The sequence below is a fragment of the Gossypium hirsutum genome, chromosome A09 (genome assembly GCF_007990345.1).
Source record: "Gossypium hirsutum isolate 1008001.06 chromosome A09, Gossypium_hirsutum_v2.1, whole genome shotgun sequence".
NCBI classification, from domain to species: Eukaryota; Viridiplantae; Streptophyta; class Magnoliopsida; order Malvales; family Malvaceae; genus Gossypium; species Gossypium hirsutum.
This window is the reverse complement of record NC_053432.1, coordinates 1,007,247-1,029,923: the sequence shown is the minus strand read 5'-3', so window position 1 is coordinate 1,029,923 and position 22,677 is coordinate 1,007,247. Positions and strand designations below refer to the sequence as shown.

Genomic DNA, 22,677 nt, shown 5'->3' with positions numbered 1-22,677 from the left:
ATATTGCTCACTGATTCGCACACAACCTTTCAAATTAGCAATTATAAGTTGGTTCCGCACATAGCCCATTCTTATCGATAATTTACGATGGTTTTACCCTTACTCACATATATGACATAGGCATTTTTACCTATTCTTCTCAATTCACATTCATGATTCAATTCCAATCGATTTAACATGCATAAGTACATATCGCATACCAGACCAACTTAATGTATTGAACGAAATCGATTGTCAATTTAACACAAGGTTTCATAGTTGAACATAAACATGAAACCATTTCTTATATTTTCGATTCACATCAATCATCAAATTCATTTAATTTACATGTACTTAATTAGGTTATTCGTATCTGAATAATTTACTTTACGGAACGAATCCACATATCATATTAGTCCATAGTCTTAAAGAACCACACTTTTAATAGTTTACCTCATCGAAGTTCACATTTAATCACTTTAGTGCCAAGACATATTTGGCTACCACAAAGGACTAATAATAATAATTTTATACACATCATGGTTTCCTTTAGATATTTAATAATCACAAATCGTGATATCTCTACCAACACATATACGGCATAGTTTACTCATTGTAACACTCATTTAGTGCATCAAATTTCCAAATCCAATTCAACTTAAGCATAATAGCCATAATCGGGTTATAGCCTTAAATCATTACATATTCGGCACATTAAACTAAATAAAATTTACATTCTCTTTTCCATATTAATTTAACTCTTAGGCATATAAAAAGGAATCAAGCTTAAACACTTAAAAACTTACCTCGAATGTTGCCGAACGATTACAACGGCTATTCGATTACTTTCTCTTTTCCCTTATCCGAATTTGTCCCTCTATGCTCTTGAGCTTAATCTAGCAATCTCCTTAGCCAAAAATTTTAACAACAAAAGGAAATTTCTTCTCCACCCTTTCCTAACTACGGCAATGGAGGAATAAACCAACTTTGGTTTCTCCTCCCACTAACACATTATTTTTATTACCCATACTCTTTTATTCATCTTTAATTCATTTAATACATTTTTTATTACATATTTCTCACCACTAATAAATATAATAATATTAAACCATGCATATAATGCCCATACTTATGAGCTTGGCCGGCCACTAGCATTAAAAGTGGCAAATTGGCATGCTAACCCACTTATTTGCATCATTCAATAATTAATCACTTAAAATAAGCCACACATATATTCAAAGCTTCTCACATAAGTCCTTTTTATTTAGAAACACATTCAAATTGACAAAAATTAAAGTATTCAAATTTCACACATGCATGATCACATATTTTAGACATAAAATATTATATTCAATTATTTCTGCGACTCGGTTTAGCGGTCCCAAAACCACTTCCCGACTAGGGTCAGAATAGGGCTGTCACAGTTGATAGCTCCACAGCCAAAGTGGGGTCGGGAGCAAGAGTACTCCTGATCGATCTTGTGGCAATGAATGATAGTATGAATTATCTTTTGGGTTTCAAATGTCTAACAACACTGTCGAGTATGAAGCTTTGATATCAGAATTGTAGCTAGCACGCCAACTAGGAGTGAAGGATCTAGTCATCCATATAGATTCACAATTGGTGGCAAAATAAATGAATGGTGAGTACGAGATAAATGAGGCAGTGTTGAAGAAATATCATTCAGTTGCAACTCAATTGCTCGCAGGATGTGATAAGCGCAGACAAAGTAGCTTCCAAGGAGTGACAACACACGTATAGATGCTTTATCCAAACTAGCATTTCTGTTGTTATTGAGCAAAGAGGGAAAGTTCTGCTTGAGTACAGTGATACCCCGAGTTATGGCGTGCCACAAGTTATGTGCATAGACCAGGAAGAGACATGGATGACTCCCATAGTTCGTACACTACCAAGCACATATGACAAGGTGGACAAGAAAGAGATCGCAAAGCTACAATACAAGGCTGTGAGGTATGTCATTATCGCAAACTACAATTGTCTGAAAAATCTCGAATGGATGAGTTAAATGTTTGAGCATTACACTGTGTAGTTAGTTATTAAATCATTCAATTACATGATAAATTAAAACAATTTATTTTGTCCTACAATTTTTAGGTACACCCTTTTAGAGGGTGTACTCTATATAAAATGGTTTTCGCATCCACTTCTACAATGTCTATCACCATCTGAGACTGAGTATGTGATGCGATAAATTCATGAATGTTTTTGTGGTAATCATTTGGGAGGAAGGCTACTTGCCCAAATAATTTTTAGACAAGAGTATTACTGGCCTACAGTTCAAAAGGATGTACATCAGTTGGTTCGCACATATGACTCTTGCCAGAGATATGCCTTGCATGCATCTATCTGATAAGGCCTAGTTGGGTCATGGGTAGACGACTTGGACCTTATCTAGTTTCCGGGTTGGTTATCATAAGTACATAACAAAGACAAAACTTGAGACAAGGAAGTTAACAAGATTTACCTTGAAGAAAGCCTCAATCGAACTTGCTTGCAAAAATGTTAAATTTGTAAGTTTAGGGTTTCCAAAATCTCCAATTTTAAAGAAGTTTTTCTTTTCCACGTTTTAATGATTCAAATAATCGAGGAGCACGAATGGTCAAATATAGACAGGCATGATCCATCTGTACATGTGGCAAAGTTAACATCATGTTTTAGTGGTCGCTACGTATTCAACAACCTATATAAATGCGAAGTGATGGTTCTAAAGAGCGTCACTTTATAACCCCCCTTAGACCTAATAGGGGGACTAGATTGTTATGTGCTTATGATCACCAACCTGGAAATCAGATAAGGTCCGGGTCGCCTACCTGCGACCTGGCTAGGCCCTACCAGATGTATGCATGCAAGCCTTACAATGAGAAATCAACAAGGGGAGCTTGCGGTCTCAGCTTACACATGCCAAGGTGTGTTCGCAAGGGGAGTTTGTGGTCCTAGTTTGCATATACTCAAGGAGTTTGCATGTGGGGGGTCACAAAGTCTAGTAGATAGCCCTGAACAATACACGTGTCTTGCATGCATAGAGTGTACTAAGAATGCCAATTCCATGAACAGTAACCATGTATGTAAATATTCGATTATCCCCTTTAATAAGACACAGCGAAAAATTACTCAACATTTTACTATGAAAAACTGAAGTTGGAATTATTTTTTTATTACTTTATTATATTTTCAACTTATATAATATTTTTAAGAAAACAAGAATAAATAATGCTAGAGAAAAGATAATTGCTATTTTATTTTTTTGGGAAATTATTTGGTACGCGGAGTTTTTAGATTCCATAATGTAGGGGGTTGGCAAATTCCTTGTAGGGATATAATAAAATATTAAAAATAAATATTTCAAAAAAGACACATGCTAATTTTTTTAAGACTACTTTGGAATAAAAAGATATTGATTGAAGAAAGACACTCTTGAAATAAAAAAAAATAAAAAAAGCTGGTAAACTATACTATTGGTCATTAAATTATTCATAAGTTTTTGTTTTGATCACGTAATTAGAAAAGTTACAATTTGGTCACGTAACTATTCACAAGTTTTTATTTAAGTCACTAAGTTGTTAAAATCGATATTATATGGCTTTCTCTATTCACACTGCTTGTAAGGATCAAAAGCTCTCTTTCCCCTTCTATTATACAATCCATTTCTTTTATTAAACAGTTTTGGATGTTACAAATATGTGAACTAAAGTTCAAACAATTTTTATCTCCGATCTCCAACACTCAACATTAGATTGATTTGGATATAAAGTATGTTCTTTTACTTATTAATGGGTACTGATTTATCATATCCATTGTTGAATCATCGTTTGAAGTTCATTGACGACACTTTTTTATTATTTTTAAAATTAACCTAGTAATTTAGATAAAAACTTTTACATAGTTCAATGACTAAATTATAATTTTTTTAATTAAATAACCAAAACAAAAACTAAACCATAATTTAATCACTAATTTATCCAATAAAAAGAATTAAAGGGATTTGTGATAGCCATTCAAGAATGACCAACGATTTCCCATTGAGCACAATATCCGTCCCCCCGGACCCAATATTAGTTAGTATATTACCTTTGGCCTTATTTTAACAAAGCAACGTGCGATTTTGAACGTAACATTATTGAGCTATATATATTAACAATAACTATGCTTCATGTATTATTTTTTAAATTCTAATTATTTTCACCATTAACATATGTTTACTATGGTTTGACATTTTAAAATTTAAAACATGTAATAAAATAAAATAAAGTTATTGTAATAACAAAATAATGTCACCAACATTCTAAGGCATATTTATCCTAGGCTTTAAAGTGGTTTATTTATCTTACAAACCATGCACATTTTATAATCTAGTTATTTATTATTGACGAAAAATACACACATAAATGCATAAAAGTACTGTTATGTTCGGTTCGGAAATTTGGATTTGAATTTCAGATTTGTCAAATCCAAAAATATTTTAAAGATTTCAAATTCATTATTAGACAGACTTGTGAAAAGTTTACTACCCAAATCACACTAAATTATGAAACATTAGTTCCCAAAGGCTACACACAAAATTTCTATCATGTTGCTACCATAGAGAAATGAATGGAATTGGCATTAATTAGTTACATTGTTTTGTTTCTCAAGCAAAGATACATACGAGTTGCTTGAATTATTTAACTAGTAAGGACTTCATCATATTATTGGAATGAACCAACCATCCTTTGTAGGCAAAATCAGATACCGATCCAATCTTTACCTCTTTCCTATTCCAGTCATAGTAATTATTCAATGCAGAAACCTTAAGTTCAGCTTCGATCAATGCTCATTTAATTGTCCTTACAAACGCACCAAAAATCTTTTGAAGGAACAATATCAGCAATGATTCTAACCTCATTTTGTGACTTCATGAATCGCATTTGCCAAATATTTAACATTTCCCGTTGTAACACCAGCCATACTGTATTTGTTTACAACATCAGCATAGTCCAGAAAGAAAAACAAAGTGTTAATATATACGGACGTAATTTAACTTGGCAACTTAAGCCTACTTAATACCTAAACTTGGGAACTGTAATCCAACTTGGCACTTTTTTTAAGTATCTGACTAACACTATTAAAATATGCTGACATGGTGCTGACAACTAATATACCAAGTAGGTACATGTTGTCAAATTCAAGTACCTCCGTATACATTAACCCAAAAAGAAACTATTTTTCAAAGAAAATTTACCTGATTCGACCATTGCGAGTCATATAGATGTGAAATTCGTTCGTCAAGCGATCCACTTGTTCTGGTGTCAACCCACTATAGCAAAACATTCCTATCTGTACAAGAAGTAACAACATTGCTAACCATACCACTTAACTAAAGAAGTCAGCTTGTACTAAGAGAAGTAATTGAGAAACTTTACGCACCTGATTAGTAATGTGCTGCCATGATAATGGAGAACCTAGCTTTTCAAGGTTCCCTCGTAAAGCAGTTCGCATTCCAATTATGCGATCAGCCATGACCTGGAGATTTTTTGATGTTTAATGAATTTCAGGTGGTTAATTTATTACATTCAACTATTGCTCCCTTACACTGTTGCATTGTAATGGTATAAACTATAGAAAATTTGCTACCCAACTGTCTCCCCAAGTAAAAGCTTAAAAGAGGGTTCAGTTTCTTTACTGGTCCTTCTAAGGAAGTCCTGTAGGGTTTTATTTCAAAGTCTGCTTCCATGGGTTTTATATCATCAGTCCTAGCCCCAAAACATGCAATAGCAAGGACATCATTTCACTGTGGGCAGTCACATACATGCAGCAGCATTCTTTTTTGTGTAATTAGCCTATATACGAAAGTTTCGGAAAGAAACCATTCAATTACCTTAACTTCTTTCAGCCATTGTTTCTTCAAGTCTGGATCACTAAGAATGGTTGAAACTATGAGAGCACCATGAACAGGTGGGTTGCTGTACATAGGTCTCGCAAGCTGTTGCAGTTGACTTTTTACAGCTACTGCTTGTTTTTCATCTTCACAAAGCACACTGCAGTTGGTTATTGCGGAATTAGTATCAGAATTAAGACATGATGGGCAAAATGTTGTGCATTTCTTGACAATGATAAGAGACAATTACCTGAGGCATCCTACCCTCTGGCCATAGAGTCCCATGTTTTTTGCATATGATTGTGCAATTCCTATGTGATGACCATCCTCAAGAAAAATCCTGATGGCGTTTGCATCTTTCTCTGGGTCACCGCTAGCAAAGCCTTGATACGCCATGTCAAAGAAGGCAAAATGACCTTTCGCCTAACAAAAATTGATTATAATGTTTCAACAAGGAGAAGGCCTTAGTAAGAAAAAAAATGTAATGTGAACATAAAGAAACAAAATTGTCTTAAGAAGTGAATTTGGGGAAAGAAAAAGGGTGCAAATAAGCATTTACCTTGATGTGGTGTGAGATTTCTCTCCACTGCTCCTCTGAAGGATCCACGCCAGTGGGGTTATGAGCACATGCATGAAGTAGAAAGAATGAACCATTTGGAGCATTCTGTGAAGAAAAGAGGGACATAACCTTTAGATACACACATAGAATCAAGGGGAGTTCAAAAACTAAGAGGAATGGAAGTTAAGGATGGAATATTACTTAAGATGTTCAGATACAACGACTAATCCTTGCATACCTTAATGTCATCTATCATTGCTGCAAAATCTAGACCCTTTGACTCTGGGTGATAATAATGGTAGGTTTTCTGAGGGACCTGAGCATCTCTCCAAATGTTGTGGTGGCTGTTGATATCTCATTACAAGCAACATAAATTAAGCGAAAGAAAGAGAGAGGACCAAATTATAATTTCTCAATCTGATAATTCAATTTGTACAATCCTAAAAAATGAGCTAAGAGCGAAAGAAGCTAGCATCTATGACAACATAGCAGGAAGACTCACTTGGCCCAAGTAGGGACTGGTATATAGATTTGGGAGTCAGGACAAAAACGCTTTTGAAAGTCTGCAAACAGTCGGCATGCACCAGTCCCAGACAGAGCTTGAACTGCTGCTATCCTTTTTTCTTTTATCAACTCAGAATTCTCACCATAGGCCAACTTCAGTGTTTCTTCCACCATCTTCACGCTTCCTCCCATAGGAAGATATTCCCTGATAAAAAGAAAACAATATGGAGTACATTTCTGTCAATTCCATAGAAAAAAAAAAGAAAAAAAGAATACAGAAATGATTAAGGATATTGGTTCCAACATTTCATATGATTGTTGAAATGAATTAAATATCCATGAGGTCCAATACAATCCTCTTAAAAGATGTTAAAGTACATGCAGAGGAAGTCCTTTAAACACAGTCCAACAAATAGATGTGCCATGAGCACCAGGCTCTCATAGGAATCAGATATGAACGGACTACGTGCACAAGAAAAGGAATAATCTGAGAAAATTCTGGCCTAGTCTGTAGGGAAAATGCACATGCATTCCAGACATCACCAAATGAAAAGTTGGTGCCATAGAGTGTAAATCATATACAGATAGTCAAGCACAGACAGATTGAAAACAATTTTCCTATTCTTACGAGTTCTATACCATCTTCAAAATGAAAAAACAAAGTCCTACATTACCAGTGTCGTTAGGCTTGTGTCTAAGAGAGCCAGACAACAAAAGCACCTCAGACCTGACTGAGCAAGGTGCATTTGACCAGTGCATGTCTAGTAGTGTCTTTTTGTAAGGCAGCAGTCACAAAAAAGGCCCTTACGGTAAAAGTTCTCTTTACTTTATATTCTTTTTTTCTTAATTGTACTTTTACTAGCAAGAAAGGACAATATCACTCTCTACTTTTCAATATTTGAGTATTCAACAACAAATATCAGAGCATAAGAAAATCATGCATATTAGCCAAACAATTTTTTTTTTTTGCATGTTAAACTAGACCACTCTTTAAAGTTAGTTATCATAATTATATATCTTAAGCTAATACACACACAAACATAAAGACGGGATACAAACATGCGCATATACATCACTCAGATGAGTGCTTTTTTTGTGCTTTGAGCCTAATACAACATGAAGGTTCTAGCACCTATAGTGTGCCTTGCGCCCTTGATAACAAGTATGTTACCCCGTCTATTGATTATAAATGTAGCAGAAGCAATGAAATAGCAACAACATAGAGCTCCTGGATTTTTTTTTTCCTCCAGGGACTATTTTTAGTACAGCAAGGGCAGAGTCACAGATAAGATATTTTAAGATTATTATTATCGATTATGTGTACTCCTTGAGGATACGATTCTGAATTTGGGTAAGATGTAACAAAGACAAAAATTTCATTTTTAATAGTCTTTCTAGTTTAATCACTCTTAAATCATTTGGACATAGGTTGCATTTAGGTAAATTGAATGGCATATCCACAAGGGCGGACTAATACCAGATGCAGTAAAAATGCATCATTTGAAATCCATAATAACAATAGCAATGCGATTATCAGTTAATCAAAAATACGTTTACAATTACAAAGGTCCCTACACAATCCACTTCAGGAGCCAAACTGCATCGTTCATCAATTTCTGAACTTCCAATTTTACCAAGCGAACTCACAAAATTTAGTAGTACTATCAAATGGAACCATCTTTTTCCGTAAAACAAGCCACTAGAGATGAGCCAGAGAAAGACTCATTATAACCATGATATCAACCATGAAATGCCAACATTGTGAAAAGAATCAAATGGAAAGTAGAAAATGAAAAGAAATAAAAGACAATTCCATTGTACCATAAAAAATGTCACCAACCACCAATATTAATTTCAATAAAACTTCTAACAGGACAGGTTGTAGTATATAAAAATAATTGAAAATTATTACTAAGTATTCGTTTAGTTGTTACTTAGGATTTCCATTAATCCCTACAAAGCAAGCCAATGTGTGACCGTGACATTCATCCAAATACAATTGTAAGGTATATCTTATATGGGATCTTATTTAATACAATAGAAGTAAAATATTTTCGCTCCAGAAGTGGGAGTAAAGACTACCACATGCCTCATTTTCTTCTTATTTAGTTTCTTTTTAAAATTATACCTTAAAAGATATATTTTGAATTACACGATCGTTTTATCTTTTATTAACAAAGGAGATACAAATCTAATTAGTAAAAATAGCAACTGAAGTGCTTATGCCAAATGGTTCATCCAGCTAGAGTTAGGAGGTGGGTTCCTGCAAGACTAGAGCTTGCTCTCTCAGGCACTTTGCAAAAAACCCTCCCATTATTTTCCTACCTAAGCTTTGGCTTTACTTGAACCAACTTCAAAATATCTAGCTACTTTAGTTTAATGCCATACTTAGAACAACAGCGTTTAGGGTTTAAATGACTTACATGTTCAAATTCCCAGCAATCCTTCGCTCGGCTTCTCTAACACATTCCAAAACAACTGGCTTTCCATTATCATCACGGTAAGCACCCTGTAAACAAATCCTGAACATTAACAACTCGATTGCCTTTACATTTTAAGAAACAAAAAGAAAATTGCCCGTCAACAGGTTTTTATAGTCCGTATCATCTTATTCAAGCTTTAATTGCTCAATTACTATAAAATTATGCTTACTTTAGTCTTAAGGAATTCAACTTAACAACTAAGCCAACACCTATATTAGCCGAACTGCTCGGAAAAAGTAGCTTGGAGGCCTAAGAATTATTTATTTTATTTTATTTACTAAAAAATTAGTAAAATTAATTTTATAAATTAGATTAAAGAGTAAATTATTTTTTTATATTAAAAAACTCCTTTAATTTTTAAAAGTAGAAATAAGTAAAATTTTTAAAAAAGATTAATTTACTCTTTAATTTAATCTTTAATCTAATGTACAAGAACTAATTATTTTTTTTAATTTAAAAATAAAATATAATCTCTTAATATAATTCCTTTATATTACTTTTACCCTCATTTTACCTAAACAGTCTTGTCTTTCACATGTTTGTATACTTCGAAAGTATGAGGAAAAAAAATTAGTCCACTCACCTTGACTCAGTAAACGTATGCCACCACAATAAAAACAATAAATAAATATATACATGTATTTAGCAATACTAATATTCAACTTCATCGCTAAAAATAAATTTTACTCATGGAGAGATTTCTGTGCCTAAAACAACAAAAATAAAATCTTTTTACTACTAACTACTTTACAGAGTAATATATATATTCTTGGCCCGAAAATATATAACAAAAAAGAGTCAATTTAAATAATTATTAAGTAAAAATAGAAAAAAAACTAGTTTATGAATAATTAAATGTAATTTTTTAATCTTTTTCTTTACGAATTATTCACCTAATTTAACTTTAAACTAAAAACTTCACAAAAAAAGTTTAAACTAAAAATAAAGAAATTATGTTTTTACTATTAATTAGATACTCAGATTTTACTCTAATAGTTACCTTTTTCTAATACACTTTAACAGTTACTATTTCACCTTTACATTTTCAAGGAAGTTCCAACAAAAGTTTAAAACAAGTACAAAAAAGCAATAGCGATTAATTTTCTGTTCTGTTTGGTAGGTAATCCAACACAAAAGAGATTTACGTAATTAGCTCAAAACACTGTACAGATTTTTAAGAATGCCAAAAAAAAAAATCTCTACCGAAAGAAGATAAATCAAAAACAGAAAAGTCTAAGAACCAATCTGTATGAGGAAAGAAAGAAAAAAGAAACATACGACTCCAACATTAACTTTATCGGGACTTTGATCGGCCAAAAAAGCCTCCGTAACACCAAGAATAGGATCCTTGGGAGCGGGTTGAACGCTACGCCACCACGATGACATGTATCGCGCACCAACGACGGCCGTCCGATCCATGATGCGACCAGACATAGCTCTTCGGATCGCCATTAAGTCACCAACAAAGAAGCTCGTAGTTGAAACAGAAAGTGAAGAAAAGCGTGACAATGGCGTAATCGGAGGATTTCTCTCGGTTATATCAACGAAATGAAATAAGATTAAAAGAGTAAGGGTATATATGTCTAAGAGGAAGCTAATCGAATCCAATCCAGTTGAGCAATTTGCTGTAACAACCTTGAAATGCGTGAGAGTGCTTTAATAGCCAATTGGAGGTCACATCTTTGTTTCTGACACTGAATTTTTCTAATTTTACTAGATTGCCATTGCCCGTCAAGGGTTCCTTCTGGACTATATTAAGAGTTACCCACTGAAAAATTACAAATTAGCTATCGAATTATTCGATTTTGTTTTAATCAATAGTAAAAAAGTTATGATAATTTAATAATAAAAAAAGATAAAATTAAATATTTAAGTAATTATTATAGAAATTTTTTTATGAAGCGATAAAAATAAATTTATTAATAGTTAAGTATCTATTTTATAATTTTTTATAATTGAGTTAAAAAAACCCTTATAATAATTTAAAAAATTGAATATTTTTTTTGGTAAATTTTAATAACATGATAAAACCCAAACAAGCAATGTGACTAGCACAATTTAAACTCAAATCATACTTGTAACGATGAACACTCTTAATAATTAAATTATCACATGGGATTCACAAAATTGAATATTTGAGTACTATTATAGTTTACACTTTCTCTTTTCAAGTAATAAAGTTTAATAATAATTTAATTTAAATGAAATTATTTGTAATTATACATATCTATCATGTTTGTGTAACAGTTATAATTCATAGATTTCATTATAATTTGAATAATTACACTCAAATCTAATTATTTTATAACTTTTCAAACATATCTCTACCTTAAGTTTAAAAGTTATTTTCATCTCGTAATAGTAGCATTTAATTTTAGGACATATTTAATTTTTAATATATAATTTTATTATACTACTAATCTAGTTTAAATAAATTTACAGATAAATTTTCATACATTTTCACCTATTAAATAATTAATTAATTTACATAGTATTTATTATAAATTATTTATATTATTTTAATTAAATTGCATGATTTTTATTATTAATTATTTATACTTGACCAATTCACAATTGACAACGATGAGTATATGCTTAATCTTAAAGAAAAAAAAATCTAACAAATATGAAATTTAGAGTAATTAGATAAAATTGTAAAAATAACTATTTTCCTTATTAATTTTTGCTAATAAACATATTGTCAAATGTTTTATTATACTACCATATTATATAAAATGATTTGATATTAAGTTTTGTTGTTTATAGAAATTTTCTCAAGTTTTATTGATAATTTTTATAATAATCTTGTTTTTTTAGAAATAAAAATTTTGTAGTTCTATAAATATGATTTACACAACCACATATGATATAAAGAATTATAATGTAATTAAGTTATGTTCGCCAAACACATTTAGGGATTTAGAAGTTATTGTAAATACAAATAGATGTAGTAATTACACATCTATCTAATTATACTATGAGGTCTAAACATATTCTTAATTTGTAGAAATTGTAATGTAACTAGACCAAATGGTGACATCTGTGTATGTAATGTTAAATGTGTCTATCATTAATTCATATGAGGTAGTTCAAAATTTGAGAATCGAAAAAGAAGTTTCAAATATTGCTATTCGAATATTGTAAAAAGCAATCTCTTAAGAGTGGTTGTGAGAATGTGTGGGACTAAATTTGATTCAAAATTGATAAGAACGGTTTTGGACTAATTCAAATATGGGCACTTGGGCTGCAGATGGTTTCGAATTTGTTTAATAATGGAGCAAAAAAGCTTCATACAAGAAAAGCAAACTATCTGAGAGGTTTTAGATTTTAACAGGATTTTCTTTTACATTTTATTACACTGAAAACAAAAGTAAGCCGTGCTCAGTCTTGGTAAATCACGTCATCACCATTAAGAGGTGTTCTTTATAGGCCTGGAGTTAAATTCTCAAAACCAACAATTCGTTTTCTTATAACAAGATTGTGGTGTCTCCTTTGCGTAAAATAATGAAAAAAAAACTTTCTATTAAGATCCATATACTAGAGAATTAATAAAAAAGTATAAGTATATATTATTTTTAAATATCGAGTAAATTAAAGTTTGATATGAAAGTTCATTTATCTACACTAGTACTTTTACGATATGTAAGAGTTTATGAAAACCCGTGTAAGAGATTTAGGCTTTTGGAGGCAGAATCGATAGGTCGTCCTGTACAAATTTGTAGAGACACTAAAAGAGGTAAAATTTTCTAAATAGTTGCTACTATTTACAAATTAGTGGTAGGTTGAATTATTGCAATATATAATTTTTACAAACTCCGTAAACTTGCAATAATTACTAGTTAAAATAATTTTAAATTACCGCCTTCCTTGTAACAAAATGCACATTGTTTTTCCCTTAATAATTTAGGGAACAAGACATAAAACCTATGTCAACAGTACATGCCTTTATTTTGGAACTTACATGGTAGATGAATCGAAAGAGGTTTTAAAATCAAAATTTGGTGCCAAATAATGAGTTGGAATCATTATTCCGATCGTAACTAAAAAGGAAGAAGTTGCACCTACAAAACTGTAACCTTAAAACTAAATGATAATGATGGTTTTACCACGATTAAATTTCCTAATCTGTTTTATGTTCAAATCTAATTGTAACAAACTTTTAATGTGTATATATATAAACATGCTCGACTAAAATTCCATTACATCAATTCTTCCTGCTTTTTCGTAATATTCAATTTTTGTGAAAATGGATTTGAAATGCATATTCGGCCTAGTAATAATTGTTTCTCAGATATCGCTTTCTTTTACGCTAAATGTGAACGTGGTGATTCAAGGATCAACACCAATTGCTGAAACAGATGATAACTTCGTATGTGCTACACTGGATTGGTGGCCTACTGAAAAATGCAACTATAATCAATGCCCTTGGGGAAAGGCTGGACTTTTAAATTTGGTATGAATTGCTTATTTTTTGGGTGTGTGTATGAAAAATGTCTTTTAAATAAACATTGAGTCTTTTTATTTTGTTTTATATTTGTTTGCAGGATTTGAAAAAGAAGGTTCTAATAAATGCAATAAAAGGTGAGTTCTACGTGTATAAAATTAAATGTGTCTTTCATTAATTCGTACAAGGTAGTTCATAATCTAAGAATCGGAAAAGAAGTTGTAAATAATGCGATTCGAATACTTTTAAAAGCTATCTTTTAAGAGTGGTCGTGAGAACGAGTGAGACTAAACTTGGTTAAATGTTGGTAAGAATCATTTCAGACTAATTTTTAAAATTACTTTCAGCATTCAATTCTTTAAGAATCAAAGTTGGTGGGTCGTTGCAAGATCAAGTGGTGTACGGAGTAGGAGAAGTTAAGAATTGTCCCAATTTCATGAAAAAAGAAGACAGTTTATTTGGGTTCTCTCAGGGGTGCCTTCCCATGGAAAGATGGGACAAACTGAATAACTTTTTCAATCAAACTGGGTGGGTATATCTGTCTATTCTCGAAAGGAATTAAACCTTCACATTCTTTTCTAAAAAATAAAAATATTGACTTTATTAATCTAGCATTATGAAGAGTAAAGGTTACATTCGGGTTGAATGCTCTTCTGGGAAGAAACGTGTCACAAAACGAAAAGGGTCTTTGGGTTGGCGATTGGAATTCAAAAAATACAAGGGATTTCATGAAGTATACTATTTCCAGGGGATACAAAGTTGATTCTTACGAATTTGGTAACTAAAATTGTTTTCCCGAAGATCCGCATGGGATCGTTTTCCTTTATATTTTTTGATCGTGCTCTAATCAATTTATCTTGCCAGGAAATCAACTTTCCGGAGCTGGGATGGGCACAAGGGTTGAGGCTGAACAATATGGAAAAGGCGTAAAAGTACTTAAGAATATGGTGAAAGACTTACACCCAGACCCTAAAACTCAACCAAAGGTTCTAGGTCCTAGTGGCTTTTATGACGAGAAATGGTTTAATGCCTTCCTAGAAGTTTCAGGACAAGGAGTTGTTGACGGAGTTACGCACCACATCTACAATCTTGGACCTGGTATCCAAATACATCTCGATCCAGTGTTTACCAAAGAGCTTTTAGATGCTTACTTATTACTAGTATGGTCTATTTCTTAATTTGATTGATGCATGTGCAGGTGATGATCTAAACTTGATTACCAAGATTCAAGATCCTTCGTACTTGAATCAAGTTGCCCAAACCTATAGAGGTGTTTTTAATATTGTCAACAAGTTTAAACCGCAGTCGGGAGCTTGGGTTTCTGAATCTGGTGGAGCTCTTCATGGCGGTGCTAAAGATGTGTCTCCAACCTTTGCTGATGGATTTTGGTAATATTTTTCTCTCATTTCCTCTACCTCTAACCTTTTTTTTGTGTATAATACAACATGAAATTGAAATTTCCACCTTAAACAGGTATTTTGATCAATTAGGAATGGCTTCGACCTACAATCACAAGGTTTTCTGCAGGCAAACTCTCATCGGTGGAAATTATGCTTTACTTAATACTATAACATTTATTCCCAATCCCGATTACTACGGGTCAGTATCTTCACAAAAATAGTGTTAGCCTTATCCTTGCTTTTTTCCCCTATAGCCACTGAAATTTTGTCTTCTTAACTTGTTTCATTTCTAGTGCGGTTCTATGGCACCGGCTTATGGGAAGTATTGTACTTGCAGTAACTCAAGTGTCTAACCCGAATTTGCGTGTATATGCTCATTGTGCGAAGAAAAAGGTAAGCTGTCTTTGATAAGCTAACTTTTCATCTTTCAAATTCTTTGTTTTATCAGGTATTATTTGGATAATTTTTTCCTTTTGTAGCCTGGGGTTTCTATCAGTTTTATCAACTTGTCGAAAGATAGCTCGTTTGATGTTACCCTTTCAAGTTACGAACATCATCGTCGTAATTTGAGATCCACGGATGCTGCGAAGCCCAATTTTGAATTTACGAGTTACATGAATAGGGAAGAGTATCATTTGACTGCATTAGGTGGAGATATACAAGGTCAAATCGTGTTGCTGAATGACGTTCCAATGGTTTCGACAGATACATTCGACATTCCGGCGATGGATCCAAAGCTTGTCAAGGCTTCCACACCCATATCGGTTGCAGCTCATTCCATAGTCTACGTAACCATCAGAGACTTTCATGCCCCTGTCTGTGTTTAAACTGCATTATTTCCTTATCCAAAATGTAATACCTTTAAACCTTATTCGAATTTTTAGAATGTGTTAAAAGTTTCTAACTTATTTCTCATTTGTTACTACCGTTCTTAGCTACGTATGAATCTGTAAATTTTAGTTTCCTTCAAAATTTCTTCCATATCTCAATTTATTTCCTAATATATTTTGCATAGACAAAGTAATCCTCCGGGCATGAACGACTCATTGTCGGTTCTATTTTAGATTCGACATGTTTCCACTATTTGTTTTCACCTACTACTTTGCCATAGATCTTGAACCACAGGTTGCAAGTGCAATTTCAAAATTAAAGACTAGCTCATAAAATGTAACATAATGAATCGACAATCATTGGTTTACCGTAGAAATGGTTTTCCTAATATGACAAGGTATCAAAAAAAAAGTTAAAAATAGAGCGAACGCTATCGGAAGAAAACAATATTCTTTTCCAACGTTTGGCGAAAAGAAAGGATAATAAATGCCATGTTTTGTCACGGTCCGTTATCGTTCTACTTCAACCTTCCTAGTTGAAGATTGAATTTGTTCTACTTTAACCTGGTCATTCCAGTTTTGCAGTGTTTAACAATTCTTTCATGTCGTGCCTTGGAGACCTAATTCGAGTAGCCTATTTGATCATAACATTCCCATGACTTATTTTTATTTTATTATTCTTGTTTTATTGTTATGATTATTCCTAGGTTACTTCTTTTACAGCATGTTTGGTTGGGTGTATTGGCATAGCCAATACACCCCTAATCGGTGGGGCCTACTTAAGACGCCTCTATGCCATTGTTTGGTTCGTGGTTTTTCTATTACGGCTGTAATACGGGACTAACTTAATCGGTGAAATCCACCGATTTCTAATACACCCCATTTGCTCAGATTAGGCTCCGCATAAGTTTACCATCCCTGTTATACCCTCCCATCTGCTTCCCCGTTTCTCTTCTGTTCCTTCTAACCTCTGCCGAATTCGTTGTTGGCAAGTTAATCCCCTCCAGATTTGTTTCACTCTGCTGATTCTGCATGTAATCAGTTTCCCTTTTCTGATTATTTTTTTTTGCGATGGAAAAACCAAGGAAATAGGGATTTCGTCTTCATTGAATTTCATTCAATCTAAATCTGGAAAAAATTCTAGGATTATTTTGGTAAAAATGGAGTTCACTGAAGCTTATAAACAAACGGGTCCTTGCTGTTTTTCACCGAATGCTCGTTACATTGCGGTTGCTGTCGATTACCGTCTTATGATTCGGGATACACTCTCCTTCAAGGTACAGTATTTTCAATTTTTCCTTCTTTTTCTTCTAATTCCCAATTCATTTGCTTTCTTTGTTTGCTGATGAAATGCGAGGAAGGAGAGGACTGATATGATAAAATGCGTTTCTCTTTTTCTTTTGGGTGCGTTTTGATTTGGTTTTTTTGAATGAATTGTATGCTTGATTCAAATTTTAGTTATGTAGATTCACCTCATTTTAGTTTCTGATTAGATCTTCTTGTGCTTATTTAGACAACATTTTAGTCAGATTCGATTACTAATGCTTCCTATTTGCTTTGTATTGCTTCACTCTTTAGACCAAGCTAATAGATTTGATCTTTGTTCTGTTTCTTTGGGCATTGTGTCTGTTGTGAAATCACAAACTATTTGAGCAAAATTTATCTTTTAGCATTGAAACACTCCTCTCAATGAAAAAAACTTGCAAATTAACTATGAATTTGCCTAAGCATTTATTGTCATGCAAAGGTCATTTTTGAGGTTCACAGCTTACATTTCCTGTATTTCCAAACGGTAAATTTACTCAAATTGCTGCAGGTTGTGCAGTTGTTTTCTTGCGTGGACAAGATAAGCTATATTGAATGGGCACTTGATTCTGAGTACATTCTTTGTGGTCTCTATAAAAGACCCATGATACAGGCATGGTCACTCACCCAACCCGAATGGACATGCAAAATAGATGAAGGTCCTGCTGGTATTGCTTATGCAAGATGGAGCCCAGATAGCCGTCACATACTGACCACCTCGGAGTTGGCAGGAGGTAGATGAGCCGTTGCAACTTGATATGTCTGGATTATGTTTGGACGATGACTTTATGGGAGGCTCTGGTAAGGATAGTGAGATTCTATATCTCTTATTATTGACTTTTCATTAATTTGATGTACTGCTTGATTGAAATTGTGCTCGACTGTTTAGGACCTGAGTGCTCTGTTCTTTTGTATACAGTTTATTAAGCTTAAATGCTGTTGCATGCCTGCCTTTCCAGTCATTTTCAATACGTGAATTGCAGCCCATCAGTTATTTAATATGGTTCATATGCCCCACTAACAGATGCCCCAGGCGGACACTTCAAAGTTAGATACGAGGTTATGGAAGTACCCATTACTTTTCCTTTCCAAAAGCCTCCTGCAGACAAACCTAACCCTAAACAAGGAATTGGTAAGTCTTACCGAATTGATGTAGATTTACTAAACGTTTTATGTTTTTCATACCATATAATAAGTGACACAAAATATGAGTGCAAAGAATTTAGTATGCTCTATTTCTAATTAGCACAATGATCTTGCAGTACATTTTATTTTATTCGAGAAATATTGTTTAATTTGAAAATAATCTCTCTCCTTTCCACGTTACCCCTACCACTAGATTTGTCAGCCCTTTTGCTTGATGAATGCCCTTGGTGACTATTAAAGCATCCGATTTAAATCCAATTTCCAATGACTGGCAAGGCCAAACTTAATATAGGACCATAGGAAACCTAATACTTTTTAGAATGTGGGATAGTACCACTTATGTCACTACTCGATTTGCCGGACGTGTGTCATATTTTAGAATTGTCCTATTCATCTAGTAGATCATTGGTATTCATTCTATAGTTGATGTCAGTATTCATGTCTGTGGAAGAAATGATTAGAAGAGTTAATTATAACAAGAGAAATGGAAATAAGGTACAATTCACTGCGTTAAAAACAGTACCTTTTCGTTGAACAAAACTCCACCAGTAGGGTTATATTTGTCGATAGATTTATGGATGAATGCCTTCAAGTCTGGACTGTTTTCTATCTCAAGAATCTTTAAGGCTGGGAAGTCAACAGTATAATCTTCATGGAAAAATCCAATGAGTTTCTGAAGATCTTTCAATTTGAGGGAGTTCAATCGAGGGAAGCAAATTAATCCTCTGTTTTAGAATGTTTCTTTGATCTGCTTCTCCATTGATATTATCTCCTGCATGCATTTGCATTCACTTACTTCCAAGAAAATTGATGGTAATTTGAATTACGAAATAGATTCAGTTTAAATAGTTTCTTGGTTTGCACGTTGAAGGAAATTGGGTTCTTTTCTTGGAGCATTTGTGATTTACTTTTGTAATACTTGTTGTAAATCTGTTCATAAGGAACTCATAAATGCTATGGCATTTACAACAATTTTCATAAGTTGTTCATAAGGATGAGGATGCCAAGGTTTTAGGAGTTTTCTAAGGGGATTCACTGCAGTTGAATTTCTGTTAAAAGATACAGCATTCTTTGGAATTTGAACTGGTTGCCTCTGTTTGCTTAAATGGATTGACCTAATGTTTCCCCCTGATTGTTGTAGATATGGAGAACAGTGCTGTTGCTGCCTTTTAAGCTCATTACAGTATTCTTGCATGAAGCAAGTCATGCAATTGCCTGCAAACTTACCTGTGGTCATGTAAGAAAGCCCTTTCCTTTATCACATGTCATATGAAGGGTTTAAACATGTCTTTAATGTGACCATTAGATTTTGGCTGCATAATTTTTCTACTAACCCATCTTGTTGGTTTTAGTCTTTGGATTATGGTCTGCTCAATTATCAATGTTCCTTTATCAGCCAACTAGTCTAGTTGAAGTCCTATAGGTGTTATTTGGAGATGTGCGTGTAAGAAGTGACTATTTTTAATGTGGCAGGCACTTGTTGATGCCCCGGATATGGTAAGAGGCCAAATGAACTTCAAGAGGCTTACATTGACAGATATCACAATTGACATTCCACGTGTTCCCAAGAACAAATGGGTTGATCGAAGCTATGGAGAAGGCTGGTAAGGACGACGACAGCTTTCACCAGCATTTGTAATGTTATTTCTTGAAGATATGTTTTCTTTCTTATCACTCTTATGTTAACTTACAGATGTTAAGAACAAATGGGAAAGTAGCTCGTGGGGTAGAAAGTTGATTGTCCAGAAGAGAAGAGCATCTCTCAACGACTTTGATAGGTTCAAGCTTATGTTGGCTAAGATCAAGGTCAGTTTCCGATACACCCCCTACTATGTCTACCCGTTTTATACCAGAGTTCTTTTCTTGAAAGCACTTCCTCAAAACTTCAATCGAAGCTTGACGAGCTGTAATACGGTTTTGCAGAGGTCTGGAGTCATCAAGCAAGAACTTGCTAAGCTGAAAAAGGAGAATGCATCTTGAATTTGATATTGAATCATGGATTTTTGTTAGTTTTTGTCATCAAACATTCTGCAGGTTGTTCTTTTTTGTAATTTTTTCTTTTATTTACAAATGATTAAAAAGATTAAAGATCAGTTGAGAGATCTTTGTTTGCTATATTACATATTTTATAGTGAGTTTAATAGCAGGATATTGCTTTGCTTGCTGCAATTTTTCGTATCAAAATTCTGGTATTTATTTATATTCCCTTTATAGCATAATGAAAAATAAGACACTTAAGCTGTTTAAGTTTATAAGCTTCAAAATAAAAAGTTTTGATGTATTGTTTAGACAAACTCGAGCTGCTCAAGCTAGATATCGAGTTAATTATCTTACCTTAATTTATGTGTGTATATACTAAGTTTTGCTGATAATAAATATTAACCATTCATTCAGATAATTTTCCTATACATATGTATTTGTGTATATAAAATCATGCATTTATAAAGTAATAAAACACTGTCCAATACAACCAAGCATTTGGTTTAAATGATTGATACATGATCAAAACAAAAAGAATAAGAAACAAAGAATGAGTAACAAACAGTTACATGTTAATTTTAATATTAATTATTTCAAATGATCTTTTATTAAATTCATATAAGAATTTGAGTAAATTATAGTATCATATATTATGATTTGAGTAAATTCATATAAGAATATTGATTATTAAGAATTTTATTAAATTATATATTTTAATTTTAATATATTTAATAATAATTATGTTAATTTATATTTTATAGTATCATATATTATGATTTGAGTAAATTCATATAAGAATATTGATTATTAAGAATTTTATTAAATTATATATTTTAATTATAATATATTTAATAATAATTATGTTTAAATATGATTAAATTATTTATTATTGATATTAATAATCTTATTAAAATTTAAATAACAATAACAATAATCATTTACCAAAACAAATTTATGCTAAGGGTATTCTAGTCATTTTAGTTTTTTCCATTATGCTATTACACCTCTATTCCATTCAACCAAACACAAGATTACTATTACGCCTTTATTCCATTACATTCAACCAAACAATTGATTTGCTATTACACCTCTATTCCAATACACCTCTAATCCATTACACCTCTAATCCAATACACCTCTAATCCAATACAGCGAACCAAACGTGCCCTTAGTTAGTGGAGGTTACAAGTAGGGAAAAATGTCCCAATAGGTCCGAATACGACTGAGTCATGACCGATTTAGTCCATGTACTATTAGAAAGTGAGCAAAATAGGAGTATTAAAGATGGAATTAACTATTTACCGTAATAAGCTATCAGGCCACGAGCAATTCAATCACTTTGGAATTAAACGGGGGTAATTTAGTCCTTGTACTAGTCAAACGCGAGGAAAGAATGACGATTGAATACGGGGGGTTAACTCATCACACTTGTGAAGAATGAAGTGGTTGAAAGAACAACAAGAAAAATGCCACCGTGGAACAATATATCTACACAATTTCATCGTCAGTTGGTGGAATTTCAAATTTTAGAAAATGTAAAAAATTCGAACAATTTCATTTTATATTCTAAATTTTATAAACATCCAAATATATTAAATTAGTAACTGTGAGTAGCTTGGAGTGCTAGTGACTACGAATTTCTACGGAAAAAAATACTGCGAAGAATTTAGATGAAGAATTCTTTATTACTTGGGAAACTCAGTCAAGTGCCGAGTCCACTTGGTAGGTGGATTGCTTACTTGTTGGACTTTTATTATATAAAAATTCAAATATGGGCACTTGGGCTGCAAATGTTCGTCCCCAGTTGGTTTTGAATTTATTTAATAATGGAGGAAAAAAGCTTCATACAAAAAAAGCAAACTATCTGAGAGGTTTTAGATTTTAACAGGATTTTCTTTTACATTTTATTACACAAAAAACGAAAGTAAGCGGTGCTCAGTCTTGGTAATTGACGTCATCACCATTAAGAGGTGTTCTTTATAGGCCTGGAGTTAAATTCTCAAAACCAACAATTCTTTTTCTTATAACAAGATTGTGGTGTCTCTTTTGCGTAAAATAATGAAAAAAAAAACCTTTCTATTAAGATCCATATACTAGAGAATTAATAAAAAGTATAAGTATATATTATTTTTAAATATGGAGTAAATTAAAGTTAGATATGAAAGTTCATTT

At 32.8% G+C, this 22,677-nt stretch overlaps 2 protein-coding genes and 1 pseudogene across 2 annotated transcripts; 2 read left to right on the top strand and 1 right to left on the bottom strand.

Annotated features, from left to right (window-relative positions):
- Nucleotides 1–4,583: 4,583 nt before the first annotated feature.
- Nucleotides 4,584–11,186, bottom strand: LOC107888512 (aspartate aminotransferase, mitochondrial). The gene is made up of 10 exons (XM_016812645.2): nucleotides 10,679–11,186; nucleotides 9,341–9,426; nucleotides 6,916–7,122; nucleotides 6,652–6,757; nucleotides 6,414–6,518; nucleotides 6,105–6,277; nucleotides 5,855–6,014; nucleotides 5,404–5,499; nucleotides 5,219–5,313; nucleotides 4,584–4,945 (listed from the first exon to the last, which is right to left on the bottom strand). Exons 1-10 carry the CDS (start codon nucleotides 10,850–10,852, stop codon nucleotides 4,879–4,881), a joined length of 1,269 nt encoding a protein of 422 aa, XP_016668134.1. The 5' UTR covers nucleotides 10,853–11,186; the 3' UTR covers nucleotides 4,584–4,878.
- Nucleotides 11,187–13,646: 2,460 nt separating this feature from the next.
- On the top strand, nucleotides 13,647–16,071 carry LOC107889837 (heparanase-like protein 2). The gene is made up of 9 exons (XM_016814388.1): nucleotides 13,647–13,853; nucleotides 13,945–13,981; nucleotides 14,192–14,372; nucleotides 14,467–14,621; nucleotides 14,709–14,942; nucleotides 15,043–15,232; nucleotides 15,318–15,443; nucleotides 15,538–15,637; nucleotides 15,724–16,071. Exons 1-9 carry the CDS (start codon nucleotides 13,647–13,649, stop codon nucleotides 16,069–16,071), a joined length of 1,578 nt encoding a protein of 525 aa, XP_016669877.1.
- A 1,063-nt stretch (nucleotides 16,072–17,134) lies between these two features.
- LOC107886554 (60S ribosomal protein L14-2-like) lies at nucleotides 17,135–20,694 on the top strand (annotated as a pseudogene).
- The last annotated feature ends 1,983 nt before the right edge of the window (nucleotides 20,695–22,677 follow it).